The sequence below is a fragment of the Mobula birostris genome, chromosome 11 (assembly GCF_030028105.1).
Source record: "Mobula birostris isolate sMobBir1 chromosome 11, sMobBir1.hap1, whole genome shotgun sequence".
Classification (NCBI taxonomy): domain Eukaryota; kingdom Metazoa; phylum Chordata; class Chondrichthyes; order Myliobatiformes; family Myliobatidae; genus Mobula; species Mobula birostris.
This window is the reverse complement of record NC_092380.1, coordinates 115,622,921-115,642,560: the sequence shown is the minus strand read 5'-3', so window position 1 is coordinate 115,642,560 and position 19,640 is coordinate 115,622,921. Positions and strand designations below refer to the sequence as shown.

Below are 19,640 nucleotides of genomic sequence, written 5' to 3'. Positions count from 1 at the left end.
CCCGACTAAAGTAATTTTTCCGCATCTCAGTTCTAAATGGACGTCCTTCAATCCAGTCGTGCCTTCTTATCCTAGAATCCCCTACCATGGGAAATAACTTTGCCATATCTCATCTGTTCAGGCCTTTTAACATACGGAATGTTTCTATGAGATCCCCTCTCATTCTCCTGAACTCCAGGGAATACAGCCCAAGAGCTGCCATACGGTAACCCTTTCATTCCTGAAATCATTCTTGTGAATCTTCTCTGAACCCTCTCCAATGTCTGTATATCCTTTCTAAAATAAGGAGCCCAAAACTGCACACAATACTCCAAGTGTGATCTCACGAGTGCTTTATAGAGCCTCAACATCACATCCCTGCTCTTATCTTCTATACCTCTAGAATTGAGTGCCAACATTACATTTGCCTTCTTCAAAACTGACTCAGCCTGGAGGTTAACCTTTAGGGTATCCTGCACAAGGAATCCCAAGTCCCTTTGCATTTCTGCATTTGAATTCTCTCCCCATCTAAATAATAGTCTGCCTGTTTATTTCTTCACTGAAGTGCATGACCATACACTTTCCAACATTATATTTCATTTGCCACTTCTTTACCCATTCCACTAAACTATTTAAGTCTCTCTGCAGGCTCTCTGTTTCCTCAACACTACCTGCTCCTCCACCTATCTGGAGGCCATGAGAAGGCCTTGGCAAGCAGGATTAAAGAAAAGCCAAGGCATTATTTAATTTGGGAAAACATTTAATTGGGGTAGGGGGATTATATGATGTTATTAGGCACGAACTCAGGAGCATAAATTGGGAGCAGACGTTGTCAGGGAAGTGCACAGAAATGTGGCAAATGTTCAGGGAATATTTGCATGGTGTTCTGCATAGGTAGGCTCCACCGAGGCAGGGAAAGGATGGTAGGGTAGCAGAACCATGGCGTACAAAGGATGTGGAAAATCTAGTTAAGAAGAAAAGAAAAGCTTACAAAACTTTCAAGAAAATCGGTACTAATAAGAGTTCTAGAAAATTACAAGGTTGCCAGGAAGGAGCTTAAGAATGAAATTAGGAGAGCTATAAGGGGCCATGAGAAGGCCTTGGTGAGCAGGATTACAGAAAACCCCAAGGCAGTCTACAAGTACGTGAAGAGCAAGAGGATAGGACCAACCAGGTGTAAGAAGAGGACCAATCAGTTGCAATAATGGAAATCTGTGCATGGAGTTGGAGGAGGTAGCGGAGGTACTTAATACTCTGCTTCAGTATTCACCAGGGAAAAGGACTTTGGCAATTGTGGGGATGACTTACAGTGGACTGAAATGCTTGAGTGTATAGACATTAAGAAAAAGGATGTGCTGGAGCTTTTGAAAAGCATTAAGTTAGATAAGTTGCTAGGACCGGACAAGATATACCCCAGGCAACTGTGGGAAGTGAGGGAGGAGATTGTTGAGACTCTGGCGATGATCTTTGGTTCACCAACAGGAATGGGAGAGGGACCGGAGGGTTGTAAATGTTGTTCCCTTGTTCAAGTAAGGGAGTAGAGATAACCCAGGAAAATTGTAGACCAGTGAGTCCTACTTCAGTGATGGGCAAGTTATTGGAAAACATCCTGAGAGGCAGGATTTATGAATATTTGGAGAGATATAATCTGATTAGGGATAATCAGCAAAGCTTTGTCAAGGGCAGATTGTGCCTTACCAGCCTGACTGAATTCTTTGAGGATGTAATAAAACACATTGATGAAAGTAGAGCAGTGAATGTTGTGTATATTGATTTCAATGAGGCATTTGATAAAGTTTCCCATGCAAGGCTCATTCAGAAAGTAATAAGGCATGGGATCCAAGGAGACCTTGCTTTATGGATCCAGAATTGGCTTCACACAGAAGGCAAAGAGTGGTTGTAGATGGTTCGTATTGTGCACGGAAGTCGGTGACCAGTGGTGTTCTGCAGGGATCTGTTCTGGGACCCCCTCCTCTTTGTGATTTTTATAAATGACCTGGATGAAGAAGTAAAAGAATGGGTCAGTAAGTCTGCTGAAGACACAAAGGTTGGGGGTGTTGTGGATAGTGCAGAGGGCTGTCAGAGGTTACAGCGGGACATCAATAGGATGCAGAACTGGGCTGAGAAGTGGCAGATGGAGTTCAACCCAGATAAGTGTGAAGTGGTTCATTTTGGTAGGTCAAATTTGAAAACAAAATTTAGTATTAATGGTATGACTCTTGGCAGTGTAGAGGATCAGAGAGAACTTGGGGTCTGTGTCCATAGGACACTCAGAGCTGCTGCACAGGTTGACAGTGTTGTTAAGAAGGCGTATGGTGTGTTGGCTTTCATCAACCATGGAACCGAGTTCAAGAGCCGTGAGGTAATGTTACAGCTGTGCAAGACCTTGGTCAGACCCCACTTGGAGTACTGCATTCAGTTCTGGTCACCTCACTGCAGCAAGGATGTAGATACTATAGAGACAGTGCAGAGGAGATTTATGAGGATGTTGCCTGGATTGGGGAGCATGCCTTATGAGAATAGGCCGAGTGAACTTGGCCTTTTCTCCTTGGAGCAACTGAGGATGACACATGACCTGATAGAGGTGTATAAGAAGATGAGAGGCATTGATCGTGTGGATAGCCAGAGGCTTTTTCCCAGGCCTGAAATGGCTAATACAAAGGGGCATAGGTTTAAGGTACTTGGAGGCAGGTACAGAGGGGATGCCAAGGGTACATTTTTCACACAGAGTGTGGTAGGTACATGGAATGCACTGCTGGCAACGGTGGTGGGTCTTTTAAGAGACTCTTATGTAGGTACATGGAGCTTAAAAAATAGAGGGCTACACGGTAGGGTAATTCTAGGAAGTCTCTAGAGTAGGCTACATAGTCAGCACAACATTGTGGGCCGAAGGGCCTGTAATGTGCGGTAGATTTGTATGTTCTGTGTTCTATTTATTAATTATTATTATTTTACTTTTTTTTGTATTTGCACAATTTGTTGTCTTTTGCAGATTAGATGCTTGTTAGTCTTTGTGTGCAGTTTTCACTGATTCTATTGTGTTTCTTTGTATTTACTGTGAATGCCTGCAAGCAAATCAATCTCAGGGTTGTATATGGTGACATATATATACACTTTGATAATAAATTTAGTTTGAACTTTGAACGTTATAGCTCATAACCTGTAATCCAGGTTAAAAATACAACATAGAAACATAGAAAATAGGTGCAGGAGTAGGCCATTCGGCCCTTCGAGCCTGCACCGTCATTTATTATGATCATGGCTGATCATCCAACTCAGAACCCCGCCCCAGCCTTCCCTCCATACCCCCTGACCCCCGTAGCCATAGCTGAAGATAATATGCTCTGGTTTGATGAATACCTTTTGCCCTTAGTGATCCATCCCTGTTGATCACAATGTTGGAGCTATCCATCAGTAGAACATTTTGCCCAGCGAGGATACTTTCCAGCACATCTGGTACCGGTGTGGCTTCTGGTTGTGCTTCCTGCCCATCAACTGGAAGTCGTCCATTCCTGTCACACAGCAAGAACAAGGTTAAAAATTTCCTTGTAAGGAGCAACATTACACTTTGCTGCAAGCCCTGCTGTCTAGAGCTATAGAAACCTTCCAGGCACCTCAAGAACACTGGTGACTGTTTCCATTTTGCAGGAGAATGCAAGATCCTATCTCCAATGCCTGTTAACACGATGAGCCAAGCAAACTGTGCTTGGCTTTCTCTCTTACAGCCTTAATCAAGGCTTCAGTCTCTCTGTGTAAAAAAAGATGTGCTGATGTTGGGGAGGGTCCAGAGGAGGTTAAAGGATTGAGGTGTAAGGAATGTTTGATGGCTCTGGGCCTGTACTCACTGGATAAAGATCTCATTAAAACCTATCAAATATCTAAAGGCCTAGATAGATGTGGAGAGGATGTTTCCTATAGCGGGGTAGTCTAGGACCAGAGGGCACAGCCTCAGAATAGAGGGACGTCCATTTAGAACAGAGATGAGGAGGAATTTCTTTAGCCAGAGGGTGGAGAATCTGTGGAATTCATTGCCACAGACGGCTGTGGAGGCCAAGTCACTGGATGTACTTGATTAGTCACAGCATCAAAGATTATGGGGGAGAACGCAGGAGAAAGGGCTTGAGAGGAGAATGAATGTCATGCTGAAATAGCAGAGAATGGATGGGCCAGGTGGCTTAATTCTGCTCCTATGTGTATGCCAAAATTGCCAGTATACAGCAAGGGTCACTAACACTGCCAGTCACTGCCACTGGGGGACGGACCTCATATCTCTGTTGTGCTAGCCCACATTAATGATGATCCATTATCCATCACAACATGCAGCCTTGAGAGGTGTGAAAGCTTCCAGTGGAGTAAATAAATATAAACATCTTATCTTTGGTGAGTTAGTAGCTAGCAGCGATCTGAGGTAACTGACAGAAGAACTAGAACTCAGTTGAAAAAGAGGAATGGAGACACAAGAGATGGTAGATGCTGGAATCTGGGTGAAGCAGTCTGCTGGAAGAACAGCATGACAATGGACCTCTTGTATGATCAGATGGACTCTTGGCCTCACAATCTACCTCGTAATAACCTTGCACCTAATTGTCTGCCTGCACTGTACTTTCCTTGTAACTGTTACACTTATTCTGCATTCTGATATTGTTTTACCTTGTTCTACCTCAGTGCACCATTTATTTGTAATGCCCTGGTTAAATTTTTACTGCTATGCTGCAGGTATTTCATTTTAGCAATTCTACAAGGACAGTCTATTCTGTTTTCAGCATGTTTGGGGTTGAGCCAAAGATAAGGGGCTATGTTGTTCAATTTAGGAATGTTGTGTCAGCCAATCAGGATGGTGGAATTGGGAGAAGGTTCTAGAGAAAGCTGGGCGGAGAGGTTTTTGTAACGGACACTGGTGTGGGTCAAGGTCTTTTTGGCAGGAGCTGCGAGAAAACAGGAGAGAAGATGGATAAGGATGTAGTCTCTGTTGCACGTAGTGCTTTGTGTAGATGAATGGCTTCAAGGGGAAGCCCATTTGTTCAAGGTGGATTTTGAGCGCCATTCGGAAGGTGGTTTGTGCTTTCAAGCAGACCGTGAGTCCAGCATGTGTTTTAAAGACAACTTCAACATGAGATCCAACTTATGTGCACATTTAGCATGGGTTAATTGTGATGGTGCCTTTTCTTTGCTTTTCTTTTTTCTGACTAACCGCTTAATAAAGCAGTAAGCTGTAAATATACTTTCTTTACAATTGTATGCAGTGTACAATCTGTTATTTTTTGCTGAAGGCTAATTGCATGAGGGCAGTAGTTATACAGTATTCGCACAGATCACAGTTCAGATGGTTGAAACATCCCAACTTCCCGGTTTTGGTGGGACCCAAGTCATACTGACCCTAGACGCATGGTAAAAAGGGGTTTAACTGTGGGGGTTATTGCCCAGGATTTGATTCCCTGAATACTCTGTATTTGCTGTAAGAATCAATGAAGTGGTTTGTGTGTTTAAGCCTGTGTTTAAACTAGTGTCTGGGAAAGTGATTAATTACTGACACTGCAGAGATTAAACTTTGGTGCGATTCAAAGAGATTATCTGTAACTAATGCTTGTGTTCTTAGCGGAGTGGATAACTGCAGCCCAGATAAATTGTTGATTTGGGGTTTAAGTACCATTAAAGTATTAGGGAAAGTCACCCTCGTTGAATGGTGTTTTGATCAAATGGCTGGTAAGGATGTTGTTAGTCCAGTCCAGTAAAAGCGTGACGGGAGTGGATCTGCCTGGTACGACTGGAGCACCTGGAAAAGCGGGACCATGGCTGTCCAGACTTTTATAGGTGAGGAGTGTAGCAAAGGGTGAAGAATTGGGAGACAAGTTTCCCGTAGCTGAGGATGGAGACTTTAAAATCAAGTTGCTCTCTTTTCTGCAAAGTGAGGGGAAGGAGTTGTCTGATATGAAAGGTCCTTCAGCTGGTGATTTAAATTCTGAGTTCATTTTGGCGATAACATCACTGGTTGACAAATGCAGAGTTATATCTGCGGGGAGCCAAAGATATTGTAGGCTGGGAGTGTTCTCTGGGGTCAAGCCCAGACCCGACGGGATGAAGAATATGAGGCTTGGGCTGAGTGGAGGTCTCAGTTACTGGATGAATTATAATGTGAAAAATCTGAGACTGGTAGAGAGCTTAAGGGGCCCGGTGGCTGATATAGTGAGGTCCCTCAAGGCAGAAAATCCATTAGCCACGTCAGCTAATTATCTGAAAGCTCTGGAAGATGCCTTTAACACCACTGGAAGTGCAGCCGATCGTAGGATGAGGTTTAGGCACACATTTCAGGAGGAAGGAGAGAAGTTATCTGCCTACATTTTCAGTCTGGAGAAGCTGCTGCTCCGTTTGTACCACAAAAGGGGCATTCAACAGTCTGAGAGAAATTGTTTGAGGATGGAGCAAGCTGTGAAGGGCAGGCTGTCACATGACGTGATTGCTCTACATATTCGAATGACCCACAGGATGCCCCCTCCTCCATCTTTTACCGAGTTACTCAGAGAAGTTAGAGGGGTGGAAAACGCGGTGGGAGAGCAGGGCAAAGTCCTCGGTAGCAGCCTCTGTTACTAAAGCAACCCCTGACGCCACACAAAAGGGGTTTTGCAGGATGTCGCGAAAGATCTGAGGGCCAAGGTACCTCAGAGATATTGGCTGGTGCTGCCACCAAGCGTGACAAGGCTGACAGGAAGCTGGCCCCACTGGTAGGCCATACCAAGGCAAGGGCTGCTACCGAGCGGGGTCCCTTGACCAGAGAAGTGACCGGTATTTTCTGTTACAACTGTGGAGAAGATGGACATTTCAAGCGGGAGTATGAAGGACAGGAAAATCTTTGGAAAGTAAAACAGCGGTTAATCAAATAGAGAAGAAAAGGGGTAAAAACTACAGAGGGACCCAGTAAAGGAATGGGCTGGCATTTCAGAGTATACATTCCTATCAGTGTATCAAGGGAAGAACTGAAGTGCAAAACACTATTCCTTTAGGTTTAGTGGGACCAAGCTCTGTCGTATCCGAACGGATTGAAGGTGTTTATGCTACAGCCGTATGTGACACAGGTTCTCAAGTTACTTTGCTTTATAGATCCTTTTACAATCGGTATTTGACGCATTTACCATTGATGCCACTCAGTGCTTTTGAGATTCAGGGGCTCAGTACTGAAGAGTACCCATACAATGGTTACTTGTTGCTGAAGCTGGAGTTTTCAGAAGCAGATGCTGGAGTGACTGAGACTATTGACACACCAGTGTTGGTCTACCCGGATCCGGGTACAAAGGGTGGAGCTTCCATTCTTGTGGGAACAAACACTGCCATTGCGAGAAGGCTCATGGGAGCATGCAAGGAGAGAAATGGGCAAAACTTTCTGAAAACCTTGTCCATCCACCCTGTGTTCAGAGCTGCTTCTGAGAAGCTACGAGTTCCTCCTAAGCAGGATGATGAGCAGAAACGGGGAACTGGCTAAACTACACCCTGTCTAAACTTGTTATGTTTCATCCTGGAGGAGTAGCTGAAGTGACAGGAACCCCAGAATTTGACAGAATGGAAAAGAACATTAACTGAGAAGATGTTGGGACATGAAGATGTGTTTTCTACTGATGAATCCGATGTTGGTTACTCCAGGAGTACTTGCCATACTATTAGAGTGACTGAGGACACCCCTTTCCGAGAGAGGTCTTGCCGGTTAGCACCAGCAGAGGTTGAAGATGTTTGGCAGCACCTACTTAAACTGAAAGAAGTTAAGTTCAGTCACGGAGTAGGGGAACCTGAGCCACTGGCAGACACGGTGATGGACAGGGGGAGACACCCCCTGGTAGACAGGAAGGGTCACAAGGGGTAGTTGAAGCTGGAGGAGCAGAAGATGAAATAAAGAGGTCCAAAGAGTCAGGAAACCACCAGATAGGCTGGCCTATGACACACTGGGGGAACAGAGTGTTGTGCCTATCCCCCTAGTTAGATATATCACTACCATTTACAAATGGGTTGGAGGTCCTGACATTATGAAATTCCAATGAAAACTGTGTTACTAATGATGGGCTGATAAATTTCAAAGTCATGAGGACATGACTATTTTTGGTGGGGGGAAGGGGGAGTGTAATGCCCTGGTTAAGATTTTTATTGCTATGCTGTAAGATATTTCATTTTAGCAGTTCTGTAAGAGCAGTCTGTTCTGCTTTTAGCATGTTTGGGTTTAAGCTAAAGATAAAGGGCTATATTGTTCAACTTAGGAATGTTGCATCAGCCAATAACAATGGTAGAATTGGGAGAAGGTTCTCGAGAAAGCTGGGTGGAGAGGTGTTTTTGTTTATATAACGGACACTGGTGTGGACCAAGGTCTTTCTGCTGGGAGCTGAGAGAAGACAGGAGGTAGGATGGCTGAGAATGTCATCCCTGTGCACAGGGTGCTTTGTGCAGATGAATGGCTTCAAGGTGGAAGGAACAATAGTCCCATGAGGGAGCCCATTTGTTCGAGATGGATTTCCAGCGACATTCAGAAGGTGGTGTTCATGCAAACTGAGGGCCCAACATGCAATTGAAAGACAATTTCAAGATGAGCTCCAACTTATGTGCACATTTGGACTGGGTTAACTGTAATAGGCCCTTTTATTTTTTTCTCCCTCTCTTTTTTCCTACTGTTTGATAAAGCTGAAATTTGTTATATTTTCTTTACAATTGTATGCAGTGTATGATCTGTTATTTCTTGCCAAAGGCTAATTGCATGGGGGCAGTATTTACACAGTATTCGCACAGATTGGGGTTTGGGTGGCTGAGACTTAACAACTTCCCAGTTTTAGTGGGACCCAAGTCATACTGACCATAGATGTACAGAGTTTGAGAAAGATGGTTTTCACCACTGAGCCCAGTGGCTGTCAACAAGAGGCCAACAGCTGTGTCTCTAGAGACGCCCGGTAAAAAGGGCTTTCATAATGATCTGATCTGTATTAATTGTACACAAGATAAGCTTTTCACTGTATCTCCCTACATGACAATAACAAACCATAAAACAAAGCCAGTGGAAGGAACAAAATTGTTGATGTTTCATGTCATCATTGCAAGGTTTCCTCTCACTAATGCTGCTCAATCTGCTGAGTTCCTGTAGCAGATTGTGTGTGCTGCAGAAAGAGCAAAATTGGGACTAATTTTCTTCAGGCAATCTCTGGTGCTGTAAAATGAAGACTATACAAATGTTGGGTGATTAAAATTGAGATTTTAACTTGACAGGATCAAGATTGAGGATTCAAGATTGTTTAATGTCATTTCCAGTACAGAAGTGTAAAGTGTCTTGGAAATTGAGTCTGGTGGTCCGAGCGCGGTTGCTACATAGCCTCCTCCCTGATGAGAGGGTGAACAGGGTGCGTGGACTCTTTAATGATGTTACTGGCCCTTTTCTGGCACATTTCTGTATACGTGTTCTTGACAGCAAGTAACCTGTTGCTGGTGATGGTTTGGGCTGTTTTGACTACCCGCCAGCCGCAAAGAAACTTCACAGCGGGGTCATATAAACCTCTGAATTTAATATTGCATCAGCAAACTTGTTTGTACCGGCAGGAACAAAGAACATGATTTTTAGTTCAGTATTAACATAAGAAAATATTGAGAAACCTTCAGTCAATTAAATGTGAGATAAGAGGCTTTTATGAACAACAGGCAAAAAAGTTCAATTAAAGAGCCCAAGGATATAGGACTAGATGTATAAGAGCAAGTATGTAATGTTGAGGCTTTATAAAACATTGGACAGACTGCACTTTGAGTATTGCACGCAGTTTTAAGGCCCTTATTTAAAAAAAGATGTGCTGGCATTGGAGAAGGGTCAGAGGAGGTTCCTGAGTATGATTCCGGGAATGAAAGGGTTAATGCATGAGGAACACTTGGCAGCTCTGGGCCTGTACTTGCTGGTGTTTAAGAGTGTGGAGGAATCTCATTAAAATCTATTGTATGGGATGCATAAAGTATCACTATATGCAGATGACCTGTTACTATATATCTCTAACCCAGAGAAATCCATCCCTGCATTAATTACACTATTTGCTCAGTTTAGTAGTTTTTCTGGTTATAAATTGAATCTTAATAAGAATGTGCTTTTTCCATTAAATATGCAAGTTCCAATTCATAGACAAGCACCATTTAAATTAGTTACTGGTTATTTTACTTATTTGGGTGTTAAAATTACTAAGAAGCACAAGGATCTACTTAAAAGTTAATTTTTTTCCCCTTAATTGATCATGTTAAACAACTGTTTACTAAATGGTTCCCTTTGTCCTTATCTTTGATTGGTTGAATTAATACTATTAAGATGATTATTTTAACCTAAATTTTTGTATTTATTTCAGGCGGTATCAATTTTTATCCCTAAATCTTTTTTGATATTATTGATTGTAGAATTTTTTCATACATATGGCAGAATAGAAATCCCAGGTTAAGTAAGAAATATTTACAGAAATCAAAAAAAGGTGGCGGTTTGGCTTTGCCGAATCCTAGATTCGATATTTAATGTTTTGGACACAAGAATTGGATGAAACTCAATGTCCACAATGGATGAACCTCGAGCGGGAGTCTGTACAGGGTTTTTCGCTGGCTTCCATTCTAGGAGCTGCTCTTCCCTTTGCACTTACTAAATTGAATAAACAAATGATAAATCCAATGATTAAACATACAATACGAATATGGTTTCAATTTCGTAAATTCTTTGGATTGAACAAATTTATCTTGTCAAGTTCTATTATACTTAATTTTTTCTTTTAACCATCTAGAATTGATCAAGCTTTTCTTCTATGGAAAACAAAGGGAATAACATGTTTTAGTGATTTATTCATGGTTGATTGTTTTATGTCTTTTGAACAGTTGTCTAATAAATATAATTTGCCTAGATCACATTTTTTCAGATATTTACAGATTAGGAACTTTTTGAACACTACTTTATCTACCTTTCCGTTATCGCATCAAATTGAAGTTACAGAAAAAAATTTAGGTTTAAACCCTTATCAGAAGAGTTTAATAGCAATTATTTATAATCTGATTACGAAAATACATCAAGGTACATCTGATAAAATTAAGTATGAGTGGGAAAGAGAAATTCAAATATCTTTATCTACAGAGAAATGGGAAAAAATTCTTCAATTAGTCAATACTTCTTCAATGTGTGTCAGACACGCCTTGATACAATTTAAGATGGTTCACAGGGCTCATATGTCCAAGGATAAGTTAGCTCATTTTTATTGCCATATAAATCCTGTTTGTGATAGATGTAGCTCTAAGGCAGCTTCCTTGACACATATTTTCTGGTCTTGTCCTTTTCTAGAAAAATATTGGAAAGATATTTTTGATATTATTTCAGTAGTTCTGCGTATTGATTTACAACCTCATCCTATTACTGCAATTTTTAGACTACCAGTGATAGACTCTAGTCGTTTATCCTTCTCAGCTTGTCGTCTAATTGCATTTGTTACATTAATAGCCCGAAGATCCATTTTATTTAAATGGAAAGATTCTAATCCCCCCACTACATTTCAATGGTTTTCCCAAACAATAGCATGCCTAAACTTGGAAAAAAATAGGAGTGGTTCTATGGATCCTTCGGTTAAATTTGAAGAAACTTGGAGGCCGTTTATTCAATATTTTCATATGATGTAAGTTGACCCTTTCTGAGTCCTTTGTAGTAATTGTTTTTTGTTCATGTATAGAGGAGCGGAGTTAACCACAAATAATAATTTTAGCCGATGTAATATGACAGCCCAAGCTTTGTTTTTTTAGTTTAGTTTTTTTGAAGTTTAGGGGTGTTTTTTTCTCTCTTTATAAAATATCTTTTTCATAGTCAGTTACTATGAGATTGGGAGGCTAAACTATATTTGCTACTCGGAATCTGTGCTTGCACATGTTAATTGCTACTATTGTAATCCCGATCTCTACGTAACATTACTATTATTATTATGTTTAATTTTGAAACTTTCTAAAAAGATTGAAAAAGAAAGAAAGAAAATCTATTGTATATTGAAAAGCCTAGATATGATGGATGTGGAGAGGATGTTTCCTATAGTGGATGAGTCTAGGACCAGAGGGCACAGCCTCAGAATAGAAGGATGTACATTTAGAACAGAGATGAGAGGAATTCCTTTAGCTGGAGGGTAGTGAATCTGTGGGAGCCAAATCATTGGGCATATGTAAAGTGGAGGGTGATAGGTTCTTAGTTAGTCAGGGTGTCAGAGGTTACAGGGAGAATGCAGAAGAATGGGGTTGAGACAGTTAATGAATCAGCCATGACGGAATGGTGATTGGACTCTATGGGCCGCACGGCCTAATTTCGCACTTGCATCTTATGGTCATATATAGTAGATATGGCAGTGTAGCAGTTAGCACTGCTGCCTGCCAGTGCCATGGACTTGTGTTCAGCCCTGGCCTTAATGCTGTGTGAGTTAGGAGTTTGCTCTCTCTGTGACATGATTTTCCCCTTGATAAGGCAATTTCCGCCCCTTCGCCCAACAGATTCATGGGCCACTGCAAATTATCCCTTGGAGTAGCAGGTGACTGCGTAGGAATCAGAATCAGAAACAGGTTTATACAGTATGTCATGAAATGTATTGTTCTGCAGCAGTACAATGCAGTACATAAAATACACTACCAAGGATTCAAGATTCAAGATTGTTTAATGTTATTCTCAATACATAACTGTAAAGGTATAGAAAATAACTGTTACTTCAGATCTGATGCAGCACAAAAAAAAACAGTAAGAACACAATAATAAAAAATTACAATAAATATAAATACATAAGATAACTTATATACATAGCTTAATTGTACGTCCATAAAGTGACACCAGGTACAGGAATGTCTGTACATAAGGTGACTGACAGGAAATGATAAAGTAGTGGTGGTTGGACTGTGGAGGGATGGGTTAGTGAGTGGAGGTGTTGATCAGCCTTACTGCTTGGGGAAAGTAACTGTTTTGGAGTCTGGAGGTCCTGGCGTGGATGCTATGTAGCCTCCTCCCTGATGGAGATATATACATAAAGATTAAATAAGTAATATTAGTATGTAATGTTAATAGCAATAAGATATATATATATATTAAATAAGTAGTGCAAAAAGAGAGCAAAAAATGTGAGGTAGTGCTCATGGGTTGGTTCATTGCCTGTTCAGAACTCTGATGGCAGAGGGAAAGAGCTGTTCCCAAAGATTGAGTGTGCGTTTTCAGGCTCCTGTACCTCTTTCTATGATGGTGGTAATGAGAAGAGGGCATGTTTTGGTTGATGGGGGTCTGTAATGACAGATGCTGCCTTTTCAGATGTTCTCCAAAATAAGCTGCAGAGCAATGGAGCAGATGGCATTCTGCGCTTGGAGTTAGGATAGAACTGATTGGCCAAAGGGCTCGCTCTCCATTGAAGCTTGAGGAGACTTGGGATATCACCAAAGACATAATGGGTGTCACTGGGTGCTAGAGTCTGGGACATCTCAGATCGAGTCTTCAGCATTCCCAAGTGGGAGGGTTGACAGCCAGAGGTCATGGTTCACAGAGGTACCAATGACATGGGTAGACCGAGTGATTCGGTTCTGCATAGGTAGTTCAGGGAGTTAAGTGCTACAGTCACGCTAGGAAGTTTGTGAACCCTGTAGAATTTTCTCTATTTATGCATAAATATGACCTAAATTACAATCAGATTTTCATGCAAATCCTAAAACTAGATAGAGAACCCAATTAAATAAATAACACAAAAATATTATTCTTGTTCATGTATTGAGAAAAATGATCCAATATTACATGTAGTTGTTCGAAAAATGTGAACCTTTGCTTTTAGTAACTGGTGTGACCGACCTGTACAGCATTAACTTCAACCAAACGTTTCCAGTAACTGTTGATCAGTCCTGCACATTGGCTTGCAGGAATTTTAGGCTATTCCTCCTAACAAACTGCTTCAACTCTGTGAGAACTCTGGTGGGCTTCCTTGCATGAACTGCTTGCTTCAGGTCCTTCCACAACATTTCTATAGGATTAAGGTCAGGACTTTGATTCGGCCATTCCAAAACACAAGTTTTCTTCTTTTTAAACCATCCTGTTGTTGATTTACTCTTGTCTTTCAGATCATCGTCTTGTTGCATTATCCAACTTCTATCCAACTTTAGGTGACAGACCGCTACCCTGACATTCTTTCGTAAAATATCTTGATACAATTTTGAATTCATTGTTCCCTCATCAACTGCTAGCTGTCCAGGTCCTGAGGCAGCAAAGCAACCTGAAACCATCAAGCACTTTCCACCATGCTTCACAGTTGGGATGAGGTTTTGGCATTGGTATGCAATGTCCTTTTTCCTCCAAAAATAGCAATGGGCATTTCTACTGAAAAAAAGATAATTTTTGTCTCATCTGTCCACAGAACATTGTCCCAGAAGCACTGTAGAACATTCAGGTGGTCTTTTGCAAACTTGAGATATGCAGCAATGTTTTTTTTTGGAGAGCAGTGATGTCCTCCGTGGTGTCCTTCCGTGAACACCATTTTTGTTCAGTCTTTTTCTTTTGCTGTTGCACAAAAACATAGAAAACCTACAGCACAATACAGGCCCTTCAGCCAACAAAGCTATACCGAACTGTCCTTACCTTAGAATTTACCTAGTGTAACCCACAGCCTTCTAGTTTTCTGAGCTCCATGTACCTGTCCAGGAGTCTCTTAAAAGACCCTATCGTATCTGACTCACCACTGTCGCCGGCAGTCCATTCCATACACTTACCACACTCTGCATAAAAAACTTACCCCTGACACCTCCTCTGTACCTACCTCCAAGCACCTTAAACCTGTGACCTCTCGTGCGAGCCACTTCAGCCCTGGGAAAAAGCCTCTGACTATCCACACGATCAATGCCTCTCATCATCTTATACGCCTTTATCAGGTCACCTCTCATCCTCCGTCACTCCAAGGAAAAAAGCCCAAGTTCACTCAACCTATTCTCATAAGGCATGCTCCCCAATCCAGGCAACATCCTTGTAAATCTCCTCTGCACCCTTTCTATGGTTTCCACATCCGTCCTGTGGTGAGGTGACCAGAACTGAGCACAGTACTCCAAGTGGGGTCTGACCAGGGTCCTATATAGCTGCAACATTACCTCTTGGCTCCTAAACTCAATCCCATGATTGATGAAGGCCAATGCACCGTACGCCTTCTTAACCACAGAGTCAACCTGCGCAGCAGCTTTGATTGTCCTATGGACTCGGACCCCAAGATCCTCCACACTGCCACAAGTCTTACCATTAATGCTATTTTCTGCCATCATATTTGACATACCAAAATGAACCACCACACACTTATCTGGGTTGAACTCCATTTGCCACTTCTCAGCCCAGTTTTACATCCTATCGATGTCCCACTGTAACCTCTGACAGCCCTCCACACTATCCACAGCACCCCCAACCTTTGTGTCACCAGCAAATTTACCAACCCATCCCTCTACTTCCTCATCCAGGTCATTTATAAAAATCACGAAGAGAAGGGATCCCAGAACAGATCCCTGAGACACTCCACTGGTCACCCACCTCCATGCAGAATATGACCCATCTACAACCACTCTTTGCCTTCTGTGGGCAAGCCAGTTCTGGATCCACAAAGCAATGTCTCCTTGGATCCCATGCCTCATTACTTTCTCAATAAGCCTTGCATGGGTTACTTTATCAAATGCCTTGCTGAAATCCATGTATTTACTACATCCGCTGCTCTATCCTCATCAATGTGTTTAGTCACATCCTCAAAAAATTCAGTCAGGCTCGTAAGGCACGACCTACCTGTCACAAAGCCATGCTGACTATTTCTAATCATATTACGCCTCTCTAAATGTTCATAAATCCTACCTCTCAGGAATCTTCTCCATCAACTTACCAACCACTGAAGTAAGACTCACTGGTCTATAACTTCCTGGGCTAAATCTACTCCCTTTCTTGAATAATGGAACAACATCCGCAACCCTCCAATCCTCCGGAATCTCTCCTGTCCCCATTGATGATGCAAGGATCATTACCAGAGGCTCAGCAATAGAACCATAGAACCATAGAAACTACAGCACAGAAACAGGCCTTTTGGCCCTTCTTGGCTGTGCCGAACCATTTTCTGCCTAGTCCCACTGACCTGCACATGGACCATATCCCTCCATACACCTCCCATCCATGTATCTGTCCAATTTATTCTTAGATATTAAAAAAGAACCCCCATTTACCACCTCGTCTGGCAGCTCATTCCATACTCCCACCACTCTCTGTGTGAAGAAGCCCCCCCAATGTTCCCTTTAAACGTTTCCCCCCTCACCCTTAACCCATGTCCTCTGGTTTTTTTCTCCCCTTGCCTCAGTGGAAAAAGTCTGCTTGCATTCACTCTATCTATACCCATCAGAATTTTATATACCTCTATCAAATCTCCCCTCATTCTTCTATGCTCCAGGGAATAAAGTCCTAATCTATTCAACCTTTCTCTGTAACTGAGTTTCTCAAGTCCCGGCAACATCCTTGTAAACCTTCTCTGCACTCTTTCAACCTTATTTATATCCTTCCTGTAATTTGGTGACCAAAATTGAACACAATACTCCAGGTTCGGCCTCACCAATGCCTTATACAACCTCATCATAACATTCCAGCTCTTATACTCAATACTTTGATTAATAAAGGCCAATGTACAAAAAGCTCTCTTTACGACCCTATCTACCTGTGACGCCACTTTTAGGGAATTTTGTATCTGTATTCCCAGATCCCTCTGTTCCACTGCACTCCTCAGTGCCTTACCATTAACCCTGTATGTTCTACGTTGGTTTGTCCTTCCAACGTGCAATACCTCACACTTGTCAGTATTAAACTCCATCTGCCATTTTTCAGCCCATTTTTCCAGATGGTCCAAGTCCCTCTGCAGGCTCTGAAAACCTTCCTCACTGTCTACTACACCTCCAATCTTTGTATCATCAGCAAACTTGCTGATCCAATTTACCACATTATCATCCAGATCATTGATACAGATGACAAATAACAATGGACCCAGCACAGATCCCTGTGACACACCACTAGTCACAGGCCTCCACTCAGAGAAGCAATTCTCTACCACCACTCTCTGGCTTCTTCCATCGAGCCAATGTCTAATCCAATTTACCACCTCTCCATGTATACGTAGCGACTGAATTTTCCTAACTAACCTCCCATGCGGGACCTTGTCAAAGGCCTTACTGAAGTCCATGTAAACAATATCCACTGCCTTCCCTTCATCCACTTTCCTGGTAACCTCTTCGAAAAACTCCAACAGATTGGTCAAATATGACCTACCACACACAAGGCCATGTTGACTCTCCCTAATAAGCCCCTGTCTATCCAAATGCTTGTAGATTCTGTCTCTTAGTACTCCCTCCAATAACTTACCTACTACTGACGTTAAACTCACCGGCCTAAATTTCCCGGATTACTTTTCGATCTTTTTTTAAACAACGGAACAACATGAGCCACTCTCCAATCCTCCGGCACTTCACCCGTAGACAGCGACATTTTAAATATTTCTGCCAGGGTCCCCACAATTTCAACACTAGTCTCCTTCAAGGTCCGAGGGAACACTCTGTCAGGTCCCGGGGATTTATCCACTTTAATTTCCCTCAAGACAGCAAGCACCTCCTCCTTTTCAATCTGTACAGTTTCCATGGTCTCACTACTTGATTCCCTCAATTCCATAGATTTCATGCCAGCTTCCTTAGTAAATACAGACGCAAAAAACCTATTTAAGATCTCCCCCATTTCCTTTGGTTCTGCACAAAGCCGACCACTCTGATCTTCAAGAGGACCAATTTTAATCCTTACAATCCTTTTGCTCTTGATATACTTGTAAAAGCTCTTTGGATTATCCTTCACTTTGACTGCCAAGGCAACCTCATGTCTTCTTTTAGCCCTCCTGATTTCTTTCTTAAGTATTTTCTTGCACTTCTTATACTCCTCAAGCACCTGATTTACCCCCTGTTTCCTATACACTTCATACAACTCCCTCTTCTTCTTTATCAGAGTTGCAATATCCCTTGAGAACCAAGGTTCCTTATTCCTATTCAATTTGCCTTTGATCCTGACAGGAACATACAAACTCTGCACTCCCAAAATTTCCCCTTTGAAGGCTTCCCACCTACCAATCACATCTTTGCCAGAGAACAACCTGTCCCAATCCACGCTTTTTAGATCCTTTCTCATTTCTTCAAATTTGGCCTTCTTCCAGTTCAGAACCTCAACCCTAGGACCAGATCTATCCTTGTCCATGATCAAATTGAAACTAATGGTGTTATGATCACTGGAACCAAAGTGCTCCCCTACACAGACTTCTGTCACTTGCCCTAATTCGTTACCTAACAGGAGATCCAATATTGCATCCCCTCAATCTCCTCCCTCGTCTCCCACAGTAGCCTGGGGTACATCTCATCCGGTCCTGGTAACTTATCCAACTTCATGCTTTCCGAAAGCTCCAGCACATACTCTTTCTTAATATCTACATGCTCAAGCTTTTCAGCCCACTGTAAGCCATCCCTACATAGCCAAGATCCTTTTCCGTAGTGAATACTGAAGGAAAGTACTCATTAAGTACCTCTGCTATTTCCTCCAGTTCCATACACACTTTTCAACTGTCACACTTGATTGGCCCTATTCTCTCACATCTTATCCTCTTGCTCTTCACATACTTGTAGAATGCCTTGGGGTTTTCCTTAATCCTGCCCGCCAAGGCCTTCTCATGGCCCCTGCTGGTTCTCCTAATTTCTTTCTTAAGCTCCTTCCTGCTTGCCTTATAATCTTCTAGATCTCTATCATTACCTTTCGTAAGCTCTTTTCTTCTTGACTGGATTTACAACAGCCTTTGTACACCACGGTTCCTGTACCCTACCATCCTTTCCCTGCCCCATTGGAAAGTACCTATGCAGAACTCTACACAAATGTCCCCTGAACATTTGCCACATTTCTTTCGTATATTTCCCTGAGAACATCTGTTCCCAATTTATGCTTCTCAGTTCCAGCTTGATAGCCTCATATTTCCCCTAACTCCAATTAAACACTTTCCTAACTTGTCTGTTCCTATCCCTCTCCAATGCTATGGTAAAGGAGATAGAATTGTATTACTACCTCCAAAATGCTCTCCCACTGAGAGATCTGACACCTGACCAGGTTCATTTCCCAATACCAGATCAAGTACAGCCTCTCCTCTTGTAGGCTTATCTACACATTGTGTCAAGAAACCTTCCTGAACACACCTAACAAACTCCACACCATCTAAACCCCTCGCTCTAGGGAGATGCCAATTGATATTTGGGAAATTAAAATCTCCCACTACAACAACCCTGTTATTATTACACCTTTCCAGAATCTGTCTCCCTATTTGCTCCTCGATGTCCCTGTTACTATTGGGTGGTCTATAAAAAACACCCAGCAGAGTTATTGACCCCTTTCTGTTCCTAACTTCCACACACAGAGACTCCGTAGACAATCCCTCCATGAGTTCCTCCTTTTCTGCAGCTGTGACACTATCTCTGATCAACAGTGCCATGCCCCCACCTCTTTTGCCTCCCTCCCTGTCCTTTCTGAAACATCTAAAGCCTGGCACTTGAAGTAACCATTCCTATCCCTGAGCCATCCAAGTCTCTGCAATGGCCACCACATCATAACTCCAAATACTGATCCA

The 19,640-nt window shown here is 42.3% G+C and overlaps 1 protein-coding gene across 3 annotated transcripts in view; it reads right to left on the bottom strand.

Moving 5' to 3' along the window:
• Nucleotides 1-19,640, bottom strand: part of phrf1 (PHD and ring finger domains 1) — a 195,397-nt gene that overhangs the window by 38,825 nt on the left and 136,932 nt on the right. For all 3 annotated transcript variants that reach the window (XM_072272921.1, XM_072272922.1, XM_072272923.1), the window contains one exon: nucleotides 3,340-3,491. In XM_072272921.1, the coding sequence (XP_072129022.1) occupies nucleotides 3,340-3,491 (152 nt within the window). The remainder of the gene's footprint in view (nucleotides 1-3,339; nucleotides 3,492-19,640) is intronic.